The sequence below is a fragment of the Nelumbo lutea genome, chromosome 5 (assembly GCF_056320005.1).
Source record: "Nelumbo lutea isolate HS-2025 chromosome 5, American lotus-T2T, whole genome shotgun sequence".
In the NCBI taxonomy this organism is placed as follows: domain Eukaryota; kingdom Viridiplantae; phylum Streptophyta; class Magnoliopsida; order Proteales; family Nelumbonaceae; genus Nelumbo; species Nelumbo lutea.
In genome coordinates, this window is record NC_142688.1 from 57345823 (window position 1) to 57365079 (window position 19257).

General features: G+C 40.5%; 1 protein-coding gene across 1 annotated transcript in view; it reads left to right on the forward strand.

Annotated features, from left to right (window-relative positions):
- The window catches only part of SYP132 (syntaxin of plants 132), a 45498-nt gene that overhangs the window by 4265 nt on the left and 21976 nt on the right, over positions 1 to 19257 (forward strand). Inside the window, exons 2-4 of the mRNA XM_088944357.1 lie at positions 1678 to 1788; positions 1967 to 2023; positions 6625 to 6673. Of these exons, the coding sequence (XP_088800483.1) occupies positions 1678 to 1788; positions 1967 to 2023; positions 6625 to 6673 (217 nt within the window). The remainder of the gene's footprint in view (positions 1 to 1677; positions 1789 to 1966; positions 2024 to 6624; positions 6674 to 19257) is intronic.

The following is a 19257-nucleotide window of genomic DNA, read 5'->3' on the forward strand; positions in this document are numbered from 1 at the left end:
ACAACCTAAGGATTCTGCCAAGCTCCTCAAAAGTTCCTCATCGATATTGGTTCCAACCATTAAGCTCTTTGACCAATTAATCCTTAAGTTAGACATTCTCTCAAAAAGTTTCACCACTTATCAATACTCATGTGTTGGAGAAAAATATTGGCATGCTACCATCATTGTATGACTTACATGTGGATCCAGTCCTGGTTTTTATACCTAATTTTTATGAATGAAATTTCAAATACTAGTAGTTTTTCTGTGTCATATTGGGGGGAGATTATAACACCAGTGTTCAAATATTCAGGCTTGTTTTTATATACTCTGTTTATAAAGTGTTAAATGGAAAAAAAGAGCTGTTGGGTTTTTTTGATTTGTGGATCATCATCATCATCCAAGCCCTATCCATATGGGGCCAGTTACATGAATCCTGTTTCATGATTCCATTCTATTTAATGCCATATCCATTATTAAATTATTGGCACTTAAATCATTTCTTACTTCTTCTACCCATGCCCTTTTTGATCTACCCTTAGCCCTTCTAGTCCCTTTAACTTGCAATAGATCACTTATTCTTATGGGTCCTATTGATGGTCTTCTATGCACGTTAGACCATCCTAGTCTACTTTTTCTCATTTTATCACCTATTGGAGCTACTCCTAGGGTCCTATAAATGACTTCATTTCTGATCCTACCCTTTCTAGTTTTTCCTCTCATCCATCTTAGCATACACATTTCCATCACACTCATTTTTTGGACATTTTGTTTCTTGACTGCCCAACTCTCTGCTCCATATAGCATAGATGGCCCTAGTGCCTTACAACTATTTTATAGAATTTTCCTTTTAATTTAACTATTTAAGTGGTGTTCACTTATCACTTAAAACTCCGAGTGCACCCCTATGTTTTGCTCATCATGCTCTAATTCTTTGGGGAACATCTTCCTCAATCTGTCCCTAATTCTTTGGGGAACATCCTTCGTTTTGCTCACCATGGGTCTCCTCCTGAATATGTTTAGTCAATTCATCTATAATCAGTGTGGGTAAATGATGGCTAAGTGTTTCTTGATGAAGACTCATCATAACTGTAGAATCTGATTTGTGGATATGGGATTCTTTATTGGCTAAGTATTGATTTAGAGACCCCATAAGTTGCCAACCTTCCTATGTTTTGAGCATTGAAACCCACTGCCAGATGGGTCCTACTTAAACAACTGCTAGCCAAAGAACAGCTTGTAAAAGGTTATGACCCTCTGGTGTTAATGTATTTTAAATGGATGTTGGAGAAAGGTTTCTCTTAAAGTTGAAATGTAGTTCTACAAATAACTCCCATATGGTTAAAAGTCACTTGAGTAAATTGATTTTTGGTAAGTCATGGTTTTAGTTGGAACCCACTCAATTGTTTATCCTGATTCTTAGACTTATGGGCATTCTAGAACCAAGATACTTCTTTATTTAGAAGGCCTTTTATTTATTATTTATTTATTTATTTATCTAATAGAAGCTTCAACAGACAATCTTGTCAATTTTATTCTCTTTATGGAGTTCGATTAGGATGTATATAATCTAGGGATCTGTGAGTCTTGGCCATGATTCTCCTGATGCTACTTTAAATTAATGCTTTGAGTTTTTCGATTGATTTTTAATATTACAATTTTGCAGTGTAGTCATCTTTTTTCTTGATTATGTTGTAGGATTCCTTTGAGATTCCTAGAGATCAAGCTTCAAGGAATGCAGATGTTGAAATGGGCACATTACCTCCAGCAAATTCAGCAGACCTGGGTTTAGATAGTTTCTTTAAACAGGTAGCTGTGGCTTATCCCAATTATCAGTTCTTGCATGTGTTCAACAAGAAGAATGCTAGATTTCACTGTATTCTTTCTCAGAGATGTTTTTGGAAATGAGATTTTGATATATGTTAATCTTTATTGCATCTCTGTATCCCATTTTCAAATGATTTCCTGGACCCTGTTTTTGTGTTAGGTTCAAGATATTGAAAAACAAATTGATAAGCTTAACAAGCTACTGAAAAAGCTCCAGGTATGGATTTAATTTTTATTTCATTTTTCTGCTCTGGTGAAGGTTATGCTAACCTTTTGTTTAGAGGTGTTAATCAATTTGTGATTTGGTTTACTTTCGTGTCTTCTGTTTGTCTACTACTACTTTAGTTATTTAATTGGAAATGAAGGAAAATTTTCAATTGTCAGTCAGCAGAAAGTTTTTTCCCCTTTTCCTTTTTAACCTTAAATCAAGTGATGGCAATCTTTTTGTGAATTTATCCTTAAATGCTGTCCTGCCTACCTATGTTTCTCATAAATGGGAAGGACATGGCTAGACAAGCTATTGGGTACATAATTTAGACTAATCCCAGGATATCCCCCAACTTAGGGATGCAAACGGATCGGATTGGATTTGAATCAGGGTATATTCAAATCCTACCTGACACTGTTCATGGATCCAATATGATACAAAGATCCGATCGGATCTGATAGGACTCGATCTGAATTCGAATCCTATCGGATCTTTGGATCTGATTTGATCCAACTTGTTTTCTTTAAAAATTAATAAATTATTAAAAGGAAAAAATAAAATATACCAATTTAAATAAAGAAAAAACAAAAATACAAGTATTTTTATCATATATATACATATTTTTTATAAAAAAATAAATAATATAACAAATTTATAAAAATACAATATAAATTATATATTTATAAATAAAAAAATAACATATATATATATGTATTATATATATTTATATTTATAAATATATAAGACATTGAATCGGGGGGGGGGTGATCCAAATTCGACCAAATAGGATTGGACCATGTACTGATCCATTTTGCACCCCTACCCCAACTCATCCCCAAGATCCTCCCTGGCAACTTGACTAAATTCTGGTGATATCAGAACCCAGACTGCAACAGATTTACTAACAGCTGCCACCATTTTGTCCTAACTCCTAGATTTGTCTTAAAAAAATTCTTCTATTTCTTTCCATCCATATGTTCCAACATATTGCAAATGGGATACAGCTCCAGGTCATCCTCGCTTTCTTGTTTCCTCTTATCTTTGGCCATGTAGAAAAAATTTCTACAGATAATCTTGGATGAAGTTTGTTACCCCGAACATCTGTAGAAAAAATTTCTATAGATGAGCTATGCCTGGGACTGGTTACCCAAGGTTTTTTGAGAATATGCGATATGAGAAATATCAACATGTTGCAAGATATGCAATGAACATGTTGTACGATATGTGCTACCACACATATTCAGACATAAGTAGGGGAAAAAACAGTCCATATGCATACCTATCAATCAACACTGCAACATAGATGAAATCCAGTCCAAAGGAGAGAGAACACACTATACTATCACCCGACCATAGAGTTCTATTTGCACCTGTTCACAACCAGCCCTCTTCGAGTCATCGAGTAGAGGGTTTCTAGTAAACCACCACAGCAACTGGAGGCATAGTTACCTCTAAGAAGGAAAAACAACCATCTTTTTTTGGTCTCTTGTTGAACCTCTGACTAGTTTGTGAGTTATTTTAAAAAAGGGTTTTGATATGGAGATCCAAGGAAAGGAAAAAAATGAGTTCAAGACTGTTTTTCTAGTGCTCTGATACCATGTGAACGATTCGATTAACACTAGTTCAGTTCTAGGTCTGAGGTAAGAGAGAGAGAAAGAAGAAAGGAGAGAAAGAAAGGGTTTGGCCAGAGAAGAGGAAAAGTCTCACCCTCTCAGCTGATCCACCTTGTATTAGAACACCGAAAGACAAATCTGTGCCTCATTTAGTGTGGGACACACAACTTAAACTCAGACAAAATAGACAACTCATCTTTAATTAAATAGACAAATGACCAAACTACCCTTGTACTGTCGATTCTAACAACCGAGAAGTTGGCAGCATGGAAAAGAAATTATATTTCAATGGAAGGAAGAATCACATTGATCAAGCCACCATGTCAAACCTTCTAGTTTATTTTCTCTCCAACTTTGGCATCCCTGTTAAAATTGTAGGGCAGGTAGAAAGATTATGAAGGAGTTCTTGTGGGAGCTGGGGGAAGAGAAGAGAGACCACTTGGTGAAATGGGAACATGTTAGTAGGCCTAAAGAGATGAGGGGATTAGGGTTAGGGAACCTGGTTTAGAAGAATCTAGCTCTTTTAGGAAAATGGTTGTGGATATTCCCTTTAGAAAGTGAAGGGCTCTAGCATAGGGTTATTAGAAGCATACATGGGCAGTCAGACAATGGCTGGGATGCAAAAGTAGCCTCCAATGTAACCTCAGTCTCTCCTTTGAAAGCAATTCATGAGGTATATCCTTCTTTCCTAAACCTTATTCGCTATGATGTGGGGAATGGACTAAAAGTATTGTTTTGGGAAAATCTCTCGTTGGGTGATATTCCATTACAACTCTAGTTTCCTTTACTCTTTGCACTCTCCAACTATAAATTGGGATAAAAAAATCTGAACCCATTTCAAAGTTTGTGGTCTTCTCTGACTTGAGCTTAAATTGGGATTTTGGGTTTAGAAAAGGTCTTAGGGATTTGGAATGTGAAACTTTCATCTTTCTTTTGGCTAGGCTAGAATGAGTTTTTCTATACCAATCTGTAGAGGACACCGTGGTGTGGTCTATTTGTCTCCTTGAATGTTCATTTCACTTGTGCTTCTTTATTTCAATCCTGGTGAAAGAAATTTGGAGCAAGCCTATTCCCCCTAAAGTTCAGGCCCTTCATTGTGAGGTTTTTCTTGAAAAGATTAATACTTTTGATGTGCTGAAGGCCAAATAAAAGTCTTTCCCCTCATGTGTTTCCTCTGCAAGGACAGTGGTGAAATTGTTTCCCATATTTTTGTATCCTGTTTCTTTGTGCTTTGTATTTGGAAGTATCTTTGTTCTCTATTTGGGTGCAGGTGGACTCCCCAGGATATTGTGGGCCTCTTTGATCCTAATTTCCTAAGGCAACCAAAGAAAAGAGGAAGACTACTTTGGAAAGCAGTGAGGACTGCTGCTGTTTGGACCATTTGGGAAGAAAGTAATGGAAGATTTTTCAATGATAAAAAAGCAGATCCTAGGAGGAAATTATTGATTTAATTAAAATAAAAGGCTGCACATTGGGTGAAAACTATGGAGGCTTTCCAAATTTTCTCTTTGAACGATATTTTGACAACATGGAAAGAGGTGGCACTCCCAGATCTGACAAGGTGAGGCAATTCTTGGCATGGAATCCCCTGGCTCCTAACTTCCTAAAGCTCAACTTTGATGGAAGTTACATAGGCAATATGGGTTTGGCTGGGGTAGGGAGTGTCTTTAGGAATTCAGAAGGAAGAGTGGTGGCTTTGTACTCATGACCACTGGAGCATAGTGATGCACTGACAGCAGAAATGGTTAGCTTATTGCAGGGCTTAAAATTTGCTAAACAGATTGGTTTCCACAATCTAGAAGTGGAAGGGGACTCTCTGGTGGTCATCTCTTGGACAGGAGGCAATACCCAAATCCCTTGGGGTTTTTTGGCACAAATTTAGGGAGATTGAGAACTTAATAAGGGGGCTAAATGTTTCCTTTAAATGGGTGAGAACAGAAAATAAGGTGACAAACACTCTAGCCAAACAAGGGGCCTTAAGACAACAGTTGTTCTGGGCCAATCTGTGAATTCTTGTTCTTTTGGGGTGGATTTTACACCCATCTGCTTGTAATCTTGAAGTTGCATTAATGAAATTACTTTCTACTGATAAAAAAAAGTCAGAATGCCAATGGAACAAACACTAGAAAGGAGAGGAATTACCAAGTACAGAGGCAGGAAGAAGATTTACAAGATACACCATAGTGCTTGCAGCTTCCACCTAAAATGTAGGTGAATAGGAATTTTATAGAAATATTCTTACCAGCTCAAGATGTCTATTTTTATGCTTAGCTACCCCTTTCTGTTATGGTGTACATGTACTGGGAAAGATCTCTAAGATTCTATTTTTTGATGTTTCGAATATGTCTAAAATTCACCAATTCCCCATCCAAGTATTCTCCCTTTGAGTTGAAATGAAGTATTCTAATTGTGGCTTTAAATGATTTGCAACCAAAGCTTGACACTTGCTTTCCTTCCTTCGGTGATATCTTATCTCCTCCCTGATGTATCTCTTTTTTTAATAAAATTTTATCTTTATTCTTCGAAAAAAATTATTCTTATTTTCATTTCTCCTTGGATGCTAGAGCTGTACATGGGTTGGTTTGGTACGGCCCCACTTGTACCAAATGAGTCGAGACTATTGGTTTTGTCTATTTGGCCAACTAAAACCACCGACATGCATATAAAACTGTTAAACCAATTTTGCATGCAATTGGTTGCTTTAATTGGCTTACCAAACTAAATGCCTAAAAAAGAAAGGCTAAGGCTGCTGTACGTATCACTGTAATACTGTATGTGTCGGTATGTGCCGGAGCTTATATGCCAGTTTAAGTCCACTCTGTCAGTTTCCTAACTCCAAAGCCAAAACCCTATCTCTCTGCACCTGACATCGATGGTTTCACCGATCTGCTCAACAGTCTCACCGGTGTTCTCAACATCAAATCCTTTGCTTTGGTAGCCTTGTAATCAAGTATGTTACTGGATCATTTTTTAATGTTCTGCAAATGATGTATGCAGGATGCAAATGAAGAGTCGAAATCTGTAACCAAGGCTGCTGCCATGAAAGGTAATATTTTTCCTTTTGTATATTCTGTTATTTTCATGCATGCATTTACACACATATCCATATATAGGTACATGCATAGAGCATAGGATAAGATCCCTTGTTCATGTAGAATGTAGAATTATTTATTTATTTTTTTGAGAAAGGTAAAGTATCAATATTGTATTGATTTACCATAAAGATCAAAAGTAAATCAGCCCTTGTACAATGAGAACCTTTACAATGGGAATAAACAAAACCAAGAAAAGTTGACTATAAAATGGTCCAGCTTGCAAAAAAGAGATGAGCTCACCCTGAAATATTTGTACACTCAGCCAAGAACAAAGCAAACCTTCAAGAAAATTTCTGACTTCCTCTAAGGCAGAATAGTTGTTTTTATTTTTCTGAGAAAAGGTAAAGTATAATTGTATTAATCAAAAGGTCCTTTGTACAATGAGATATTGTTCAAAGGCAAACCAGAAGGACCTGAAAAAAGGCCATCCTCAAACAAGTACAATCAGATGTATCTTCTTTAAAACCTGTATGAATAGACAGCCAACTTCTAGCAAACTCCATAGCCACGTTGATGACCTCTGCTTCAGAGGAGGCTCTCTGATAAAAAAAACCTACTGTTCCTTTCAGTCTACACAGCCCACAAAATTGCCAAAGGAATAGAGGACCAGCAGACTTTCCTTTTCTTTGTCATCCCTGGTATATGCCATGCCACCAAGCATGCTTTAACTGAGTCAGACATGCTCCAACTTACCTTTAGGATCTTTAGAAAGTAGTTCCAAATCTCTGTTACAAACTTGCAGTGTAAAAGCAGATGATTAACTGTTACCGTCTCCACACTACACAGACTGCATTGAGTTCATTGCAAATAAAGCCTCTCTTCAGCAACATTTCTTTGGTAAGGCTCTTCTCTAAAGCTGCCACCCATACAAAAAATTTTACTTTTGAGGGTGCCTCTGCCCCCAAATGGCCCTGCTAGGAAAAGGAGATTCATTTTCTCCTACTATAAAGCTGTAGAAAGATTTGACTGAGAACTCTCCTGATCTGCTCCAGTTCCACACTCTTAAATCCTGAGTTTGTAAGTTCAAAGCCTGATCTTGGAGAAGAGCTAGGGGATTTCCCACTTGTTGAATCTCCCTATCATTTAAGTCCCTTCTGAATGAAGGAGTCCAGCTAATGATATCACTCCTCAGCACAAAAGAATCATATACCAGCACCTCTTTATCAACTGCCAAATTAAACAGTGTGGAAACAGCTCTTTGAGAGAACACTCCCTAATCCAAGGATCTAACCAAAATCTGATCCTTCTAGCATCTCCCATGTTAAACCTGATGCATCGTCTGAAAAGATTGGACATATTCCTTTCCACAGACTGCACCCATAAGTCAAAAGGGGAGAACCACTGTCCCCAACCATTATTATCCAGCCCATATTTCTCAGCTATTACCTTCCCCCATAGGTTATCTGGCTCGGCAGCAAACCTTCATTGCCAACTGCCTAATAAGGCTAGGTTGAAAGACTTTGAATTTCTTATCCCCAAGCTCCCTTGTGATTGGGGATTACAGATCTGAGCCCAGTTCACAAGATGATACGTGTGTCTTTTCATCCTACCCAAAGAAAATCTCTTTTTTTTTTTTCTAAAACCTCCACTACCTCTGAGGGGATTGGAAAAAGAGCCATAAAATAGGTTGGCAGGCTTGCTAAAACACTTTTAATAAGAGTTACCTTCCTGCCTTTGGAGAGATACCTTGCTTTCCAGGTGGCCAATTTTTGACCCATCCTCTCTAAGATTGGGTTCCAGATAGCTTTGGATGTGCATTTGGCACCAAGTGGCATCCCCATATAGTTAGTAGGAAGAAGACCTACCTTGCAGCCTAGAAGATCAGCCAAACTCTGAATGTTAGAGACTTCTCTCACAACTACCATTTCACTTTTTGCTAGGTTCACCTTTATCCCTGAAACAATCTTGAACCAGAAAAGGAGATGCTTTAGATTTTTTTTTTTTTTGAGAAAAGATGCTTTAGATTAAGAACTTGATTCTTGATGCTTTACAAAAAAAGCGGGTGTCATCTGCATATTGCAGAATAGGAATAGATGCACCATTTGGGCTCACTTCAAAACCCTCCAACTGCTCCAGCTCCACAGCCTTATCCACCAATTTACTAAGACCTTCATGACTACTAAAAAGATGAGAGGAGATAAGGGATCCCCCTACCTTAAACCTCTCGAACTTTTGAAGTTGCTTCTAGCTACACCATTAACAAGCACAGAGATTCTTGGAGTGGAAATGCACACTTTCATTCAGCTTCTCCATTTTGAGCCAAAGTGCATTCTTTCCAACAAATAATCCAGAAAAGACCAATTAACACGGTTGTAAGCCTTCTCCAGGTTTATTTTACAGACCAATCCATTCCTCCCACTTATCTTTCTTGAATCAATTAGCTCATTAGCTATGAGCACCACATCATGAATATGTTTGTTGTGAATAAAGCTCCTTGGTACATGGGGACCAGGGAATCTATGACCTTACTTAATCAGTTAATCGAGTGGTCAGATTATTGGTCCATGTATACTTTGCTCCAGAAAGCAGCAAGTTAATCAGTAAGTCCCACCTCTGAATAAAACCTGCAAAGGTTTTCATGCTTCTTTTAGCTCTGGAACAACCTTTTTTTTGTCTGCAGGATTGACAATGGCATTGAAATTGCCCCCTAACACCCAAGGTCCTTCCGACCTTCCTCTAACAAAATCTAACTCCTTCCAGAAATCCTCCTTTAAACTGGACTCAACTGGCCTATATACCCATATCACCATAAACTGCAAGTTATTTGCTTCCCACAGAAACTTTGCTGAAATGGAAAAAGCTCTCACATGTTTATCTAGCAACTTGAAGGAGCTTCTGTTCCAAATAAGTGCTACTCCTCCTGCAGTGTTCAAAGCTGGAAGTTCAATCCAATCACATGGATCGAAACCCCAAATGCTTCTGAAGGATAATTTTTGTAATTTTGTCTCCTGTAGTAACAGAAATCCGGCTTCTTATCCCTTAAGAAACCCCCAATTACCATTCTTCTTCTGCCTGAACCTAGGCCTCGGATATTCCAAGAGATTAGTTTTAAGTTTACCATTACTAAAATTTTGAAGAGTTGTTACTAATTCTTGCACTTCCCACACTGTCATTCAAACCCGATGCAAGCCTCAATAACTTCTTGGACTGCCTTCTATTTTTCTTCCCCTTTTTCTGCCAAAATTCTATTTTCGATGGCCACCAAGAGTGCTTTTGTTTTCTCTTCAAGGCCCTTGAAAGACACCCCCAAAAATTCCCCAAATCCAAGAAATTTAGATATAACCCAATTAGAAACTTATTTTCTGCTACGTACCTTAAATTCACCTGTTGAGGCCGATTCTGTTGGACCCCGTTGGCTGGGAGGATTACCGTTAATGGTTCTGGCACCTGCTGCATCTGGGCTTCTGCTAGAGAAGGAAAGGCTTCTAAACCGCTGATGTCTTCTGATACAACAATAGATAACGCCAAGGCCTCCTACTTCTCTGAGATGGGGGAAGATAACACTGCTGACCCTTCTACAAGCCTTCTCTTCTCCGAGATAACTGTCCTTGGAACTTCTTCTGTGGCTGCCGATTTTGCCGCCTCTTCTTCCTTTGAACCCCTCGTATCTGACTGGTAACAGGTGTTTGCTCACCTTCTTTGATTGCTTCTTTTGGAAGACCTGAGCAGGGTGTTTCTTTCTCAGAATAAAGCTCCTTTTTCTTTTCACTCTTGTGCCTCCCATCTTCACTCCAGAGGTCAGTGAAGCTTGAGCCTTCTTCAAACTCTGAGCCCTTGAAATCTGACAAAGACAACGAAGAGATTTCCAACTGGGCTTTACCTTTTCCTTTTCCCTCCCCACATCAAGGCCTGGTCCCAGCCCCCAAGTTCTTTTCTGGGCTTTTGATTTGCAATTGGCTGGGGTCATGATGGGCTAAGAAAAGGTCCATCCTCTTTTTTTTTTGTGACTATTAAAGCTTTCGGGGTCCACTAATGTTTAAGCTACTTTGGATTTGAGGCAGTCCTCAACCGCCTCAGCTAACTTGTCGATGAGGGCCACGTCAACCACATCGGGAAGTGTAGAATTTGAATTTTGAAACTGTGCTGACCTCTGTCCCTCCTTCTCAGACGAAAACCCACCCTGGCCGTTAGATCCCCTTTAATTTCTATGGCTGAGATTATGTCTTCTTCCTTTCCTTCGTTCTACCACTGTCCAACTCCCCCCCCGCCCCCCCCGCCCTCCGGTGACCGAGGTAGAACCCAGCAGTTCTTCTGTTTGGGCCAATGATCCACCCTCCGTGTCACCCACTTTCTCTAGGTTTTCCTTACCTGATCTTACTTCCTCTTCAGTAGGCTTCCGTTCTAGCACCTTTTGCACAAGGTCCACCCCTATTGGAACCACTGCCTTGAAATCCGCCGGGGAGTTTTCATTTTCTCTGTTTTAATTTCCAGGCAAATGGTAACAACAGACATTTCCTCTCCAACCACTAAATTTATGGACTAGGGAGGAATTCCGTTCCAGTGTACCTTGAGTCTGATACACTCAAAGAGTCTCTGTAAGCCTTTCCATTGTTTACTTCCACAAAACCACCACAGTGGTCTTCTATTTTGTGGGCATCTCCATTGCTCCACAGATGTAACAGCAGACCAAAGACTCTTATCCATAACATATTGCCTAGGCTGCAAGGGTATACTCTGCTTTTCCTATAATGGATTCCACCTGATGTTTCCTGTTTTCAAATATTCTGCTGCTGCATTCTTCCACAAGCTCCAGCACACCACTGGAGGGACCGACTTCCGTAGAATAGTAACCAGCAGCTGGCCAAGAAGATAAAACATATGCCACTTTTCTGCCTTCCATCTTATTTAATCCTAAACTTCTGGTCTTGGTGAAATTCTGGCTAATTGATCCATCAGAAGCAATAACCTTTCAGCCTCCCAGTCCTGGAAATTTCTTCAAAACCTAAGCACCTAGATTGGTTGATTGCTTAGGATCTCACAAGAATCAGAAGCTGAGATGTATATATTCATCGTTGTTGAAGAGTAACCACTCTATCTGAGTGTGATTATTTATGAAAAAGAGTAACCACTTTGAGATTGCTTGTCATTGAAGAGTAACTGGTTGAGAGACAAGTGAAGAAAGACAAGACCATAAATTGCAAGCCTTGGAACTGAGATTCACAACCCTTGAAACAGGGAACAAAGAAGATGAAAAAAATCTGGAAATAGAAGAAGAGTAATGGCGTTTTTGAAAGAAAAGACTGAAATAATAAGGTGAAATAACAGAAGTGAGAGATGGAACCTTACCTGAGTGATCGACCACTGATGGGAGGAGTTTGTGCTGTTGAGAGAGTGTTAGGAAGAGAACAAAACAGGAGAACAAAAATGGTTGTGCATTAGGGTTTATTCAAGCATTCTTATGTTTTTCACTCAAGATTACCGTAATACCCCTCCTTTCACGTGAGAGGGTGACACATGTGTTCGTTATTTAATCCAAGACATAGTGAGAATAACACTCATCTGAGAATCATTTTTCTCAGAAGTGATTTTTTTTTTTCACTTCTGAGAAATAGGCTTCTGACCTTATTTTTCTATTCAGAATTAGATGGTTTCTTGAAAGCTGAGATGACCAAACATCATTCTCATCCAAAAGATCAACAGAATTGCCAGAATCGGTCCTTCAGAGTGATGCCAAACGGGGCCTAAGCATCTATTGAGGGCTGCAATCTAAACCAGCAAAGCTATTTTAGATGGGATGTGAGGGTACCAGATTCTAGCCTGAGGGAAAGCAATATCCTGCCTGTAGCTGAGAGAGAGTCATTAGAGGGATTGTACTGTGAATTTGCTTGATTTCTCCCAAAATATTCTGTCATTTACCTGATCAAAGCATGTCTCTACCACAGCTTCCTCATTTTGAGCTATATCAAAGAGTGATGGAAACCTTTCTTTCAATGTAAAGTCCCCACACCATTTATAATGCCAGAAATTGATTTGAGTGCCTTTGCCTACCCTGTATCTTCCTTTTAGGAAATCCGGAAGGGATTTTAGGATATGACACCAGACTGTGCACTCCCTAGGGGAGACACTAGGCTCTGAGTCCCATCCAAAGCTTGAACGACCATATTTTCTTGCTATAATCCTTCTCCAAGGCATTTTTTTTTTCTTTGCTAAATCTTCACTCTTCAGCACCATTTACCGAGGAGGGAAGTGTTGGTTTTCCTAATATCCATGATGCCAAGGTCACCATATTTCCTTGATTGGCAAACAGAACTCCACTTAGCCAAATGGAATTTAAACATTTTCCTCCAGCCAGCCCAAAGAAAGGTTCTCATTTTCTTATCTAGTTGTTTTGTGACACTAGCAGAGGCTTCAAACAAGGATAAGAAGTATATGGGAAGAGAGGACAGAAATCACAGAACACTTTTTATCAATGTGAGCTTGCCACCCTTTGATAGGTATTTAGAATTCCATTTCGCTGGCTTCCTGTCAAATCTTTCAATAACTGGGTTCCAAATTCTCCTAGCACCAAGGGGGTAAGCCCAGATAAGTGGGTGGTAGCTTCCTAACTTTGCAGCCCTAGATGTCTGCCAACTGGTTGTTTATATTTCCTTCACCTATCAGCATTAATTCACTTTAGAAATGTTAATTTTGAGATCTGAAGCAACTCCAAACCAGCTTAAAATATAAGTCAAATAAATTAGTTGATCAGCTGAAGCATTGCAGAAAAAAATGGTGTCATCCGCAAATGATAACAGTGAAACCTGCTCTAAACCATTAACAACCTCAAATCCTCGAATGAAGCCACCTTCAACTGCCCCGTTACTGATAGGAGGTTTCATCTCTCCCTTTGATTTACTAGAAACTGATTGTAACTGAATATTTTTTTTCTCATTAAGAAAATCTCTCTCTCTCTCTCTCTCTCTCTATCTATATATATATATATATATATATACACATGAAAGTATAGAATGATATTCTGTGAAGTGATAAAAGAAACAAAGGTATACTCGTTTAAATTATTATGTTGTTCCATACCCTCAAGAAATATATGAAAATGTAGAATGTTCTGTGAAATGATAAAAGAAGCATAGGTACACTCTTGACCTGAGACATGGGCAAAGAAAGTACAAAATATTTAAGTTCAAGCAAAATTTACTCATAGAAACTGCAAAATATTTAAATAGATCATCTAAATAATCTATTACATACACAAACACACAAAAAAAGGGGCAGAGCCTTCTCCTGGACTAGGTGAGTTTCAGAAGGAAAGAACAGCAGAGGAACAGTTGAGGCGGAAGAAGGTGGGAAAGTTGGGTGGTCTAAGGGGAGGCAGAACCTGAGAAATGGGTGGAGGCGCCAAGCTGAAACATACACAGGAGCTGTCAACAGCTCTTTATGGTCAAAAGAAGGTTCGGCAGAGGTTAGGGTGGATAAAGCTGGCCTGTACATAGTAACAGGGGAAGCGGAGAATGAGAAGAGAAGGCTTTTCCTAAACTCCTGTCTGGTAGGCAGGATAAACATCACGAGATCTGGAGGAGATTAAATGATGGGCCAGCCAGAGATGGAAACCAAAAGGGAGATTGAGAATCCGAAGGTTACTGGACGCCAAGCCTCTTTTCATCTTTGCGAGTGAGGAGGAAGCCAAGAAAATTTGGTGCCTAGGGGACAAGAATTTTGAAGGGGAGTTACTTCATTTGGTGCCTTGGGACATGGGGTGTTTAGCCTGGAATGAAGGGGAAAGGAAAGATTTCTGGGTGAGAGTTTTCAGCCTACCTTTGCACCTCTGGAGTACGAGTTTAGTAGAGAAAATTGGAGATGTCTCCGGGGGTTACCTTGAGACAGACGATTCTAACCAGGCTAAAGAAACAGCAGAGTGGATTAGGATCCAGGTAAAATGGAAAGGGTGACCAAAATCCATTAGAATAAAGGATGGGGTTTCAATGGTAGAGGCAAGTATCTGGTTGGAGATCCCACCTGTTCGTGTTGACAACCAGACAGTCCATTCCTTGTCAGTGCCAGCAAAACAGGAGTGGATTGACAAAATTCTGGCGGGATTGGATATTTCTGCAGAAGTGGGGAGAAGACTAAAGGGGAAGGAGATCTGGTCAGAGGAGGAGGCAGGGGGGTTGGTCGTCACCTGAGAAGGAGAAGGCGCAACACAAAATTGGAGTGTTTGGACACTCAGCCGAGTAAACCCAGAGCTGACATGGTGGAACCGGGCAGCTTGATGTCTGACGAAGCTGGGAAAACCGTCTATGCTCCTAGTCAACCTGGACAGTTGACAGCTTGTGGTGTTCACATTTCAAATGAGGACTGCCTAGTGGAAAGGGTAGCAGCTCGTTGTATCCAAACTTTAGTTGGGATGGGAGTAGTTTGGTGTTTTAAAGGAAATCCTATGGGGGGAAAGAGATAGATCAAAGGGAGCTTTGCGGTAAGGGGGGTAGCAGGGAATCAAGCTTTGTAGTGCTGGAGCTGGACCACCCGACCCAAACTGATTCCCTTGAGCTATCGCAAGGACCAATAATTCCTACTAAACTTTTAAATGGGTCGCATCAGGGACAAATCGGCACACTTCCTGTCCCTCCTTTTATTCCTACTGTTAATCCCCTTCCCCAAACCTATAGTTCTCCAAAGCCGAGTTTGGGAACCAAGGAGGGAGATGAAGCAATAGTCGACAACCAGCAGGAGCAGTTTCTTGGGAGGCAACTCTTCTCCCCGATGACAGAAGAGAGACACAACAATGATCGTAGTGCAGAAAGTTTGGGCAGCCAGTTGATAGAGACAGAGATGACGGGGATGGTATAGAGACCGGTTGGGGAAAGGACTGACGACGTAAGTAGGGTGGTCGATGGGGGAGAAGGTGGATAAGGTGGTTTGGATGAGTTGGATCCCAATGTCAAAGTGTAGGAGGTAAGCCCTCTCGCCCTAATACCTACAGAATGGCTGTTAATGGGGGAGGCTTCGACAAGCTGTTCTGGGGGTAAAGTCACAAAATGAGAGTTCGGAATTGTCTCTCACAGCTGGTGCGCCAACCCTAGAACCGTCAACTTGGGTGTTATGGAAGTTTTTGGAGTTTGGGACATTCTTGGTGGTCTCCCTGAAAGGCATGGATGATGAAACTTTAAATTATCTAATGGGGGTGGAGAAGAAAACCTTAGAGGAGAAAGAGAAAAAGGGAAGACGGATTCCGAGGGAATTGCTTAGGCTGGCTTGGGGACTGAACGAAAAGGTAGGGTCGGTGTCAAAGGAAGGAAAAGAGGGAAAGAAGGGAAGAAGTTCTTTGTAACAGAGGATGGAGGGTACAAGTTTTTTCTCAAAAATGAAATTAGTATCCTGTAACATGAGGTTTGGACTCAGGTCGCAAGAGGATGGTTGCAGGTTTGGTGGTGAGGTCCTGGAAGGCAGACATTCTTCGCTTGCAAGAAACAAAAATGGAGGAGGTGGAAGCTCAAGTCATTAGAAGCATTTGGGGAGACAGGAGTTGTGATTGGGTTGTGTTACTGGCTGAAGGTACATCTGGGGGTGTGGTGGTGATTTGGGACACTGATACAGTGGAGGTAAAAGGAACAGAAGTGGGACTTTTCTCAATTTCAATTTGGTGTAATGCTATAGATGCAGGCTGGGATTTTGTCATTACTGCAGTTTATGGTCCAAATGACAACAGTTTGAGGGATCTCTTTTGGGCAGAGCTAGGTGGCGTGAGACAAAAGTGGGGTTCTCCTTGGGTGGTAGGGGGTGACTTCAATACAATCCGGTTTTCTTACGAGAAGAAAGGGGGTTCCAGGCCAAATAGGGGTATGAGAGGTTTTGCTTCTTTCATCGAAAGGTAGGAGTTATGGATTTACCTTTGCTGGGTGCTAAATATACCTGGACAAATAATCAAGAAGAGGCGGCGTTAGTGAAGCTAGACCATTTTGTAGTCTCCCTGGAGTGGGAAGATAAGTTCCCAAATCTATGCCTCGAGGCTTTGCCTAGGCCACTTTCAGACCATGCACCGATTTTTCTAGATTGCAAAGGGGTCCAACCTTTCAGATTTGAAAACTTTTGGCTGCAGGAAGAAGGTTTTATGGAGAAGTTAAGGGGATGGTGGGAGAAAACACAGGTGGTGGGGGCAGCAAGTCATAGATTCAGCAAAAAACCTAAGTCCTAAAAGAGAAGATAAAAAGGTGGAGGAATGGAGACTTTATGGGGCTGGAGCAGAAGAAAAAAGAGTGCCCTAGAAGTAATACAAGAAATAGACAGAGCTGAAGAGGAGGGTCTTTTATCCCAAGAAGATAGGAGGAAAAGATTAAATGCGAAGACAACTTTCGACAAGATAGCTTCCCAGGAAGAAGTGAAATGGAGGCAAAGAGCCAAGTGCTTATGGTTAAAAGAAGGAGATAACAATACAAAAATTTTTCACAAAATGGCAACAGCTAGAAGAAGGGAAAACTCCATTAAAAGAATTATGGTAAACGGGGAAGTGATGGAAGAGGAAGACAGAATTAAAACCAGTATAGTTAACTTCTACAAGAACCTTTATAAAGAAGACTGGAAATACGAGCCCAAACTCGATGGTTAAACTTTGATGGACTGATAAATGAGCAAGCAAGGGAGCTAGAGAGGGATTTCCAGGAAGTGGAAGTGAGAGAGGCAATTATGGATATGGAAAGGGACAAAGCTCCAGGACCAGGCGGTTTCACCATGTCTTTCTACAAAAGGTGTTGGGATTTTCTGAAGACAGACATCATGAAATTTTAGAGGAATTCCATATATTAACAACCTTAGAAAGGATGATTCTAGTCCCAAAGAAGAAAGGGGCTGAGGGTGTTAAAGTCTACAGGCCTATTTGTCTAATAGGCACCATGTATAAATTCCTTGCAATGGTGCTAGCAAAAAGGATGAAGCTAGTCATGGGGCACATTATTTCGGAGTGCCAGGGAGCTTTTGTAGAAGGAAGGCTGATGGTAGATGGGGTTTTAGTGGAAAATGAGCCGATCAACTCAAGACTGAGAAGTGGAAGGGGTGGGCTGATATGCAAAGTAGATCTGGAGAAAGCATATGATCATGTGAACTGGAGTTTCCTAGACTATGTGCTTAGAAGAATGAACTTTGGCTCTAAATGGATAAATTGGATGAAGGTTTGTGTGGGTACTCCTTCCTTCTCTGTTTTAGTAAATGGGAAAGCTTCTGGAAACTTCAAAAGTTTGAAAGGAATCAGGCAAGGGGACCCACTATCCCCTTTTCCTGTTTATTTGTGTGATGGATGTTTTAAGCAGATTGGTGAAGAGGTCTGGTTCGGGGGGGGGGGGTCCTAGAAGGCTTTACAGTAGGTGACGAGAGGGTGGAGGTTAATTTACTGCAGTATGCTGATGACACCTTGATCTTCTGTGATGCATTGAAGGAGCAACTCTATTTTGTGATGTCAGTGCTAAAATGGATTGAAGTAGTCTCGGGCCTGAAAGTTAACTTAAACAAAAGTGAGTTAGTGGCTGTGGGAGAGGTGCAGGAGCTGGCCAATTGGGCGGATTTGTGGGGATGCAAGGTGGGAAAGCTGCCTCTAAAATATCTGGGCATGCCCCTAGGTGCTAAATGTAATTCCAAAACAATCTGGGAGCCAATTATTGAAAGACTTGAAAAGAAGCTAGCATCCTGGAAAACCAAGTATCTTTCTTATGGAGGCAAGGTTACCTTGGTGAAAGGTGTGTTATCCTCCCTCCTAAATTATCTGCTTTCCTTGTACCCAATCCCGGCAGGAATGGCTGCTATCATCGAAAAGAAGATGAGGGATTTCCTCTGGAGAGGCTGGAAAGTTCAGAAATACCACTTGGTGAACTGGAACAAGGTATGCCAGCCCAAAGCTGTAGGGGGTCTGGGGGTTAGAAGGGTGAAAAGTATGAATACTGCTCTGCTGGGGAAGTGGTTTTGGAGATTTGGGGAAAGTCAAGGAGGGCTGTGGAAAAGGGTGGTGCAGGCCAAGTATGGCGTTAGAAATATGGGATGGGATCCAGGAACTTCAAATCACTCCTATGGATGCTTAGTTTGGAAAGTTATTGTGAAATCTTACCATTGGTTTGCAAAAGGTGTGAAATTCAAAGTAGGAAATGGGGAAAGGGTCAAATTCTGGAAGGATGTTTGGTGTGGGGAGAGACCTTTGAACGAGAGGTTCCCTGTTTTGTTTGAAGTTGAAGCAAACAAGGAAGATAAGGTTGCTGAAAGTTTGCAAATCCAAGATGATAATGTGGTTTGGATCCCACAATTCAGGAGGAATCTAAATGATTGGGAAGTGGAGTGGATGGAACTTCTGCAACTCCTTTACAGTACTCTAGTGGAGGCAACAAGGGATGATAGTAGAATCTAGAGGTGGGAGAAGACTGGAAGGTTTACAGTCAAATCTTTTTACATGGTGGACAGTTCTGAAGGACTTTCAGTTCCAATCCACATCATTTGGAGTAAAAATGTGCCTTCAAAGATTTCATTTTTTGTATGGACTGCTTACCTCAACAGAATACTTACAAGGGATAACCTCTCTCGGAAAGGTGCTCTGCTGGACTCAAATAGCTGTGTCCTATGTGAA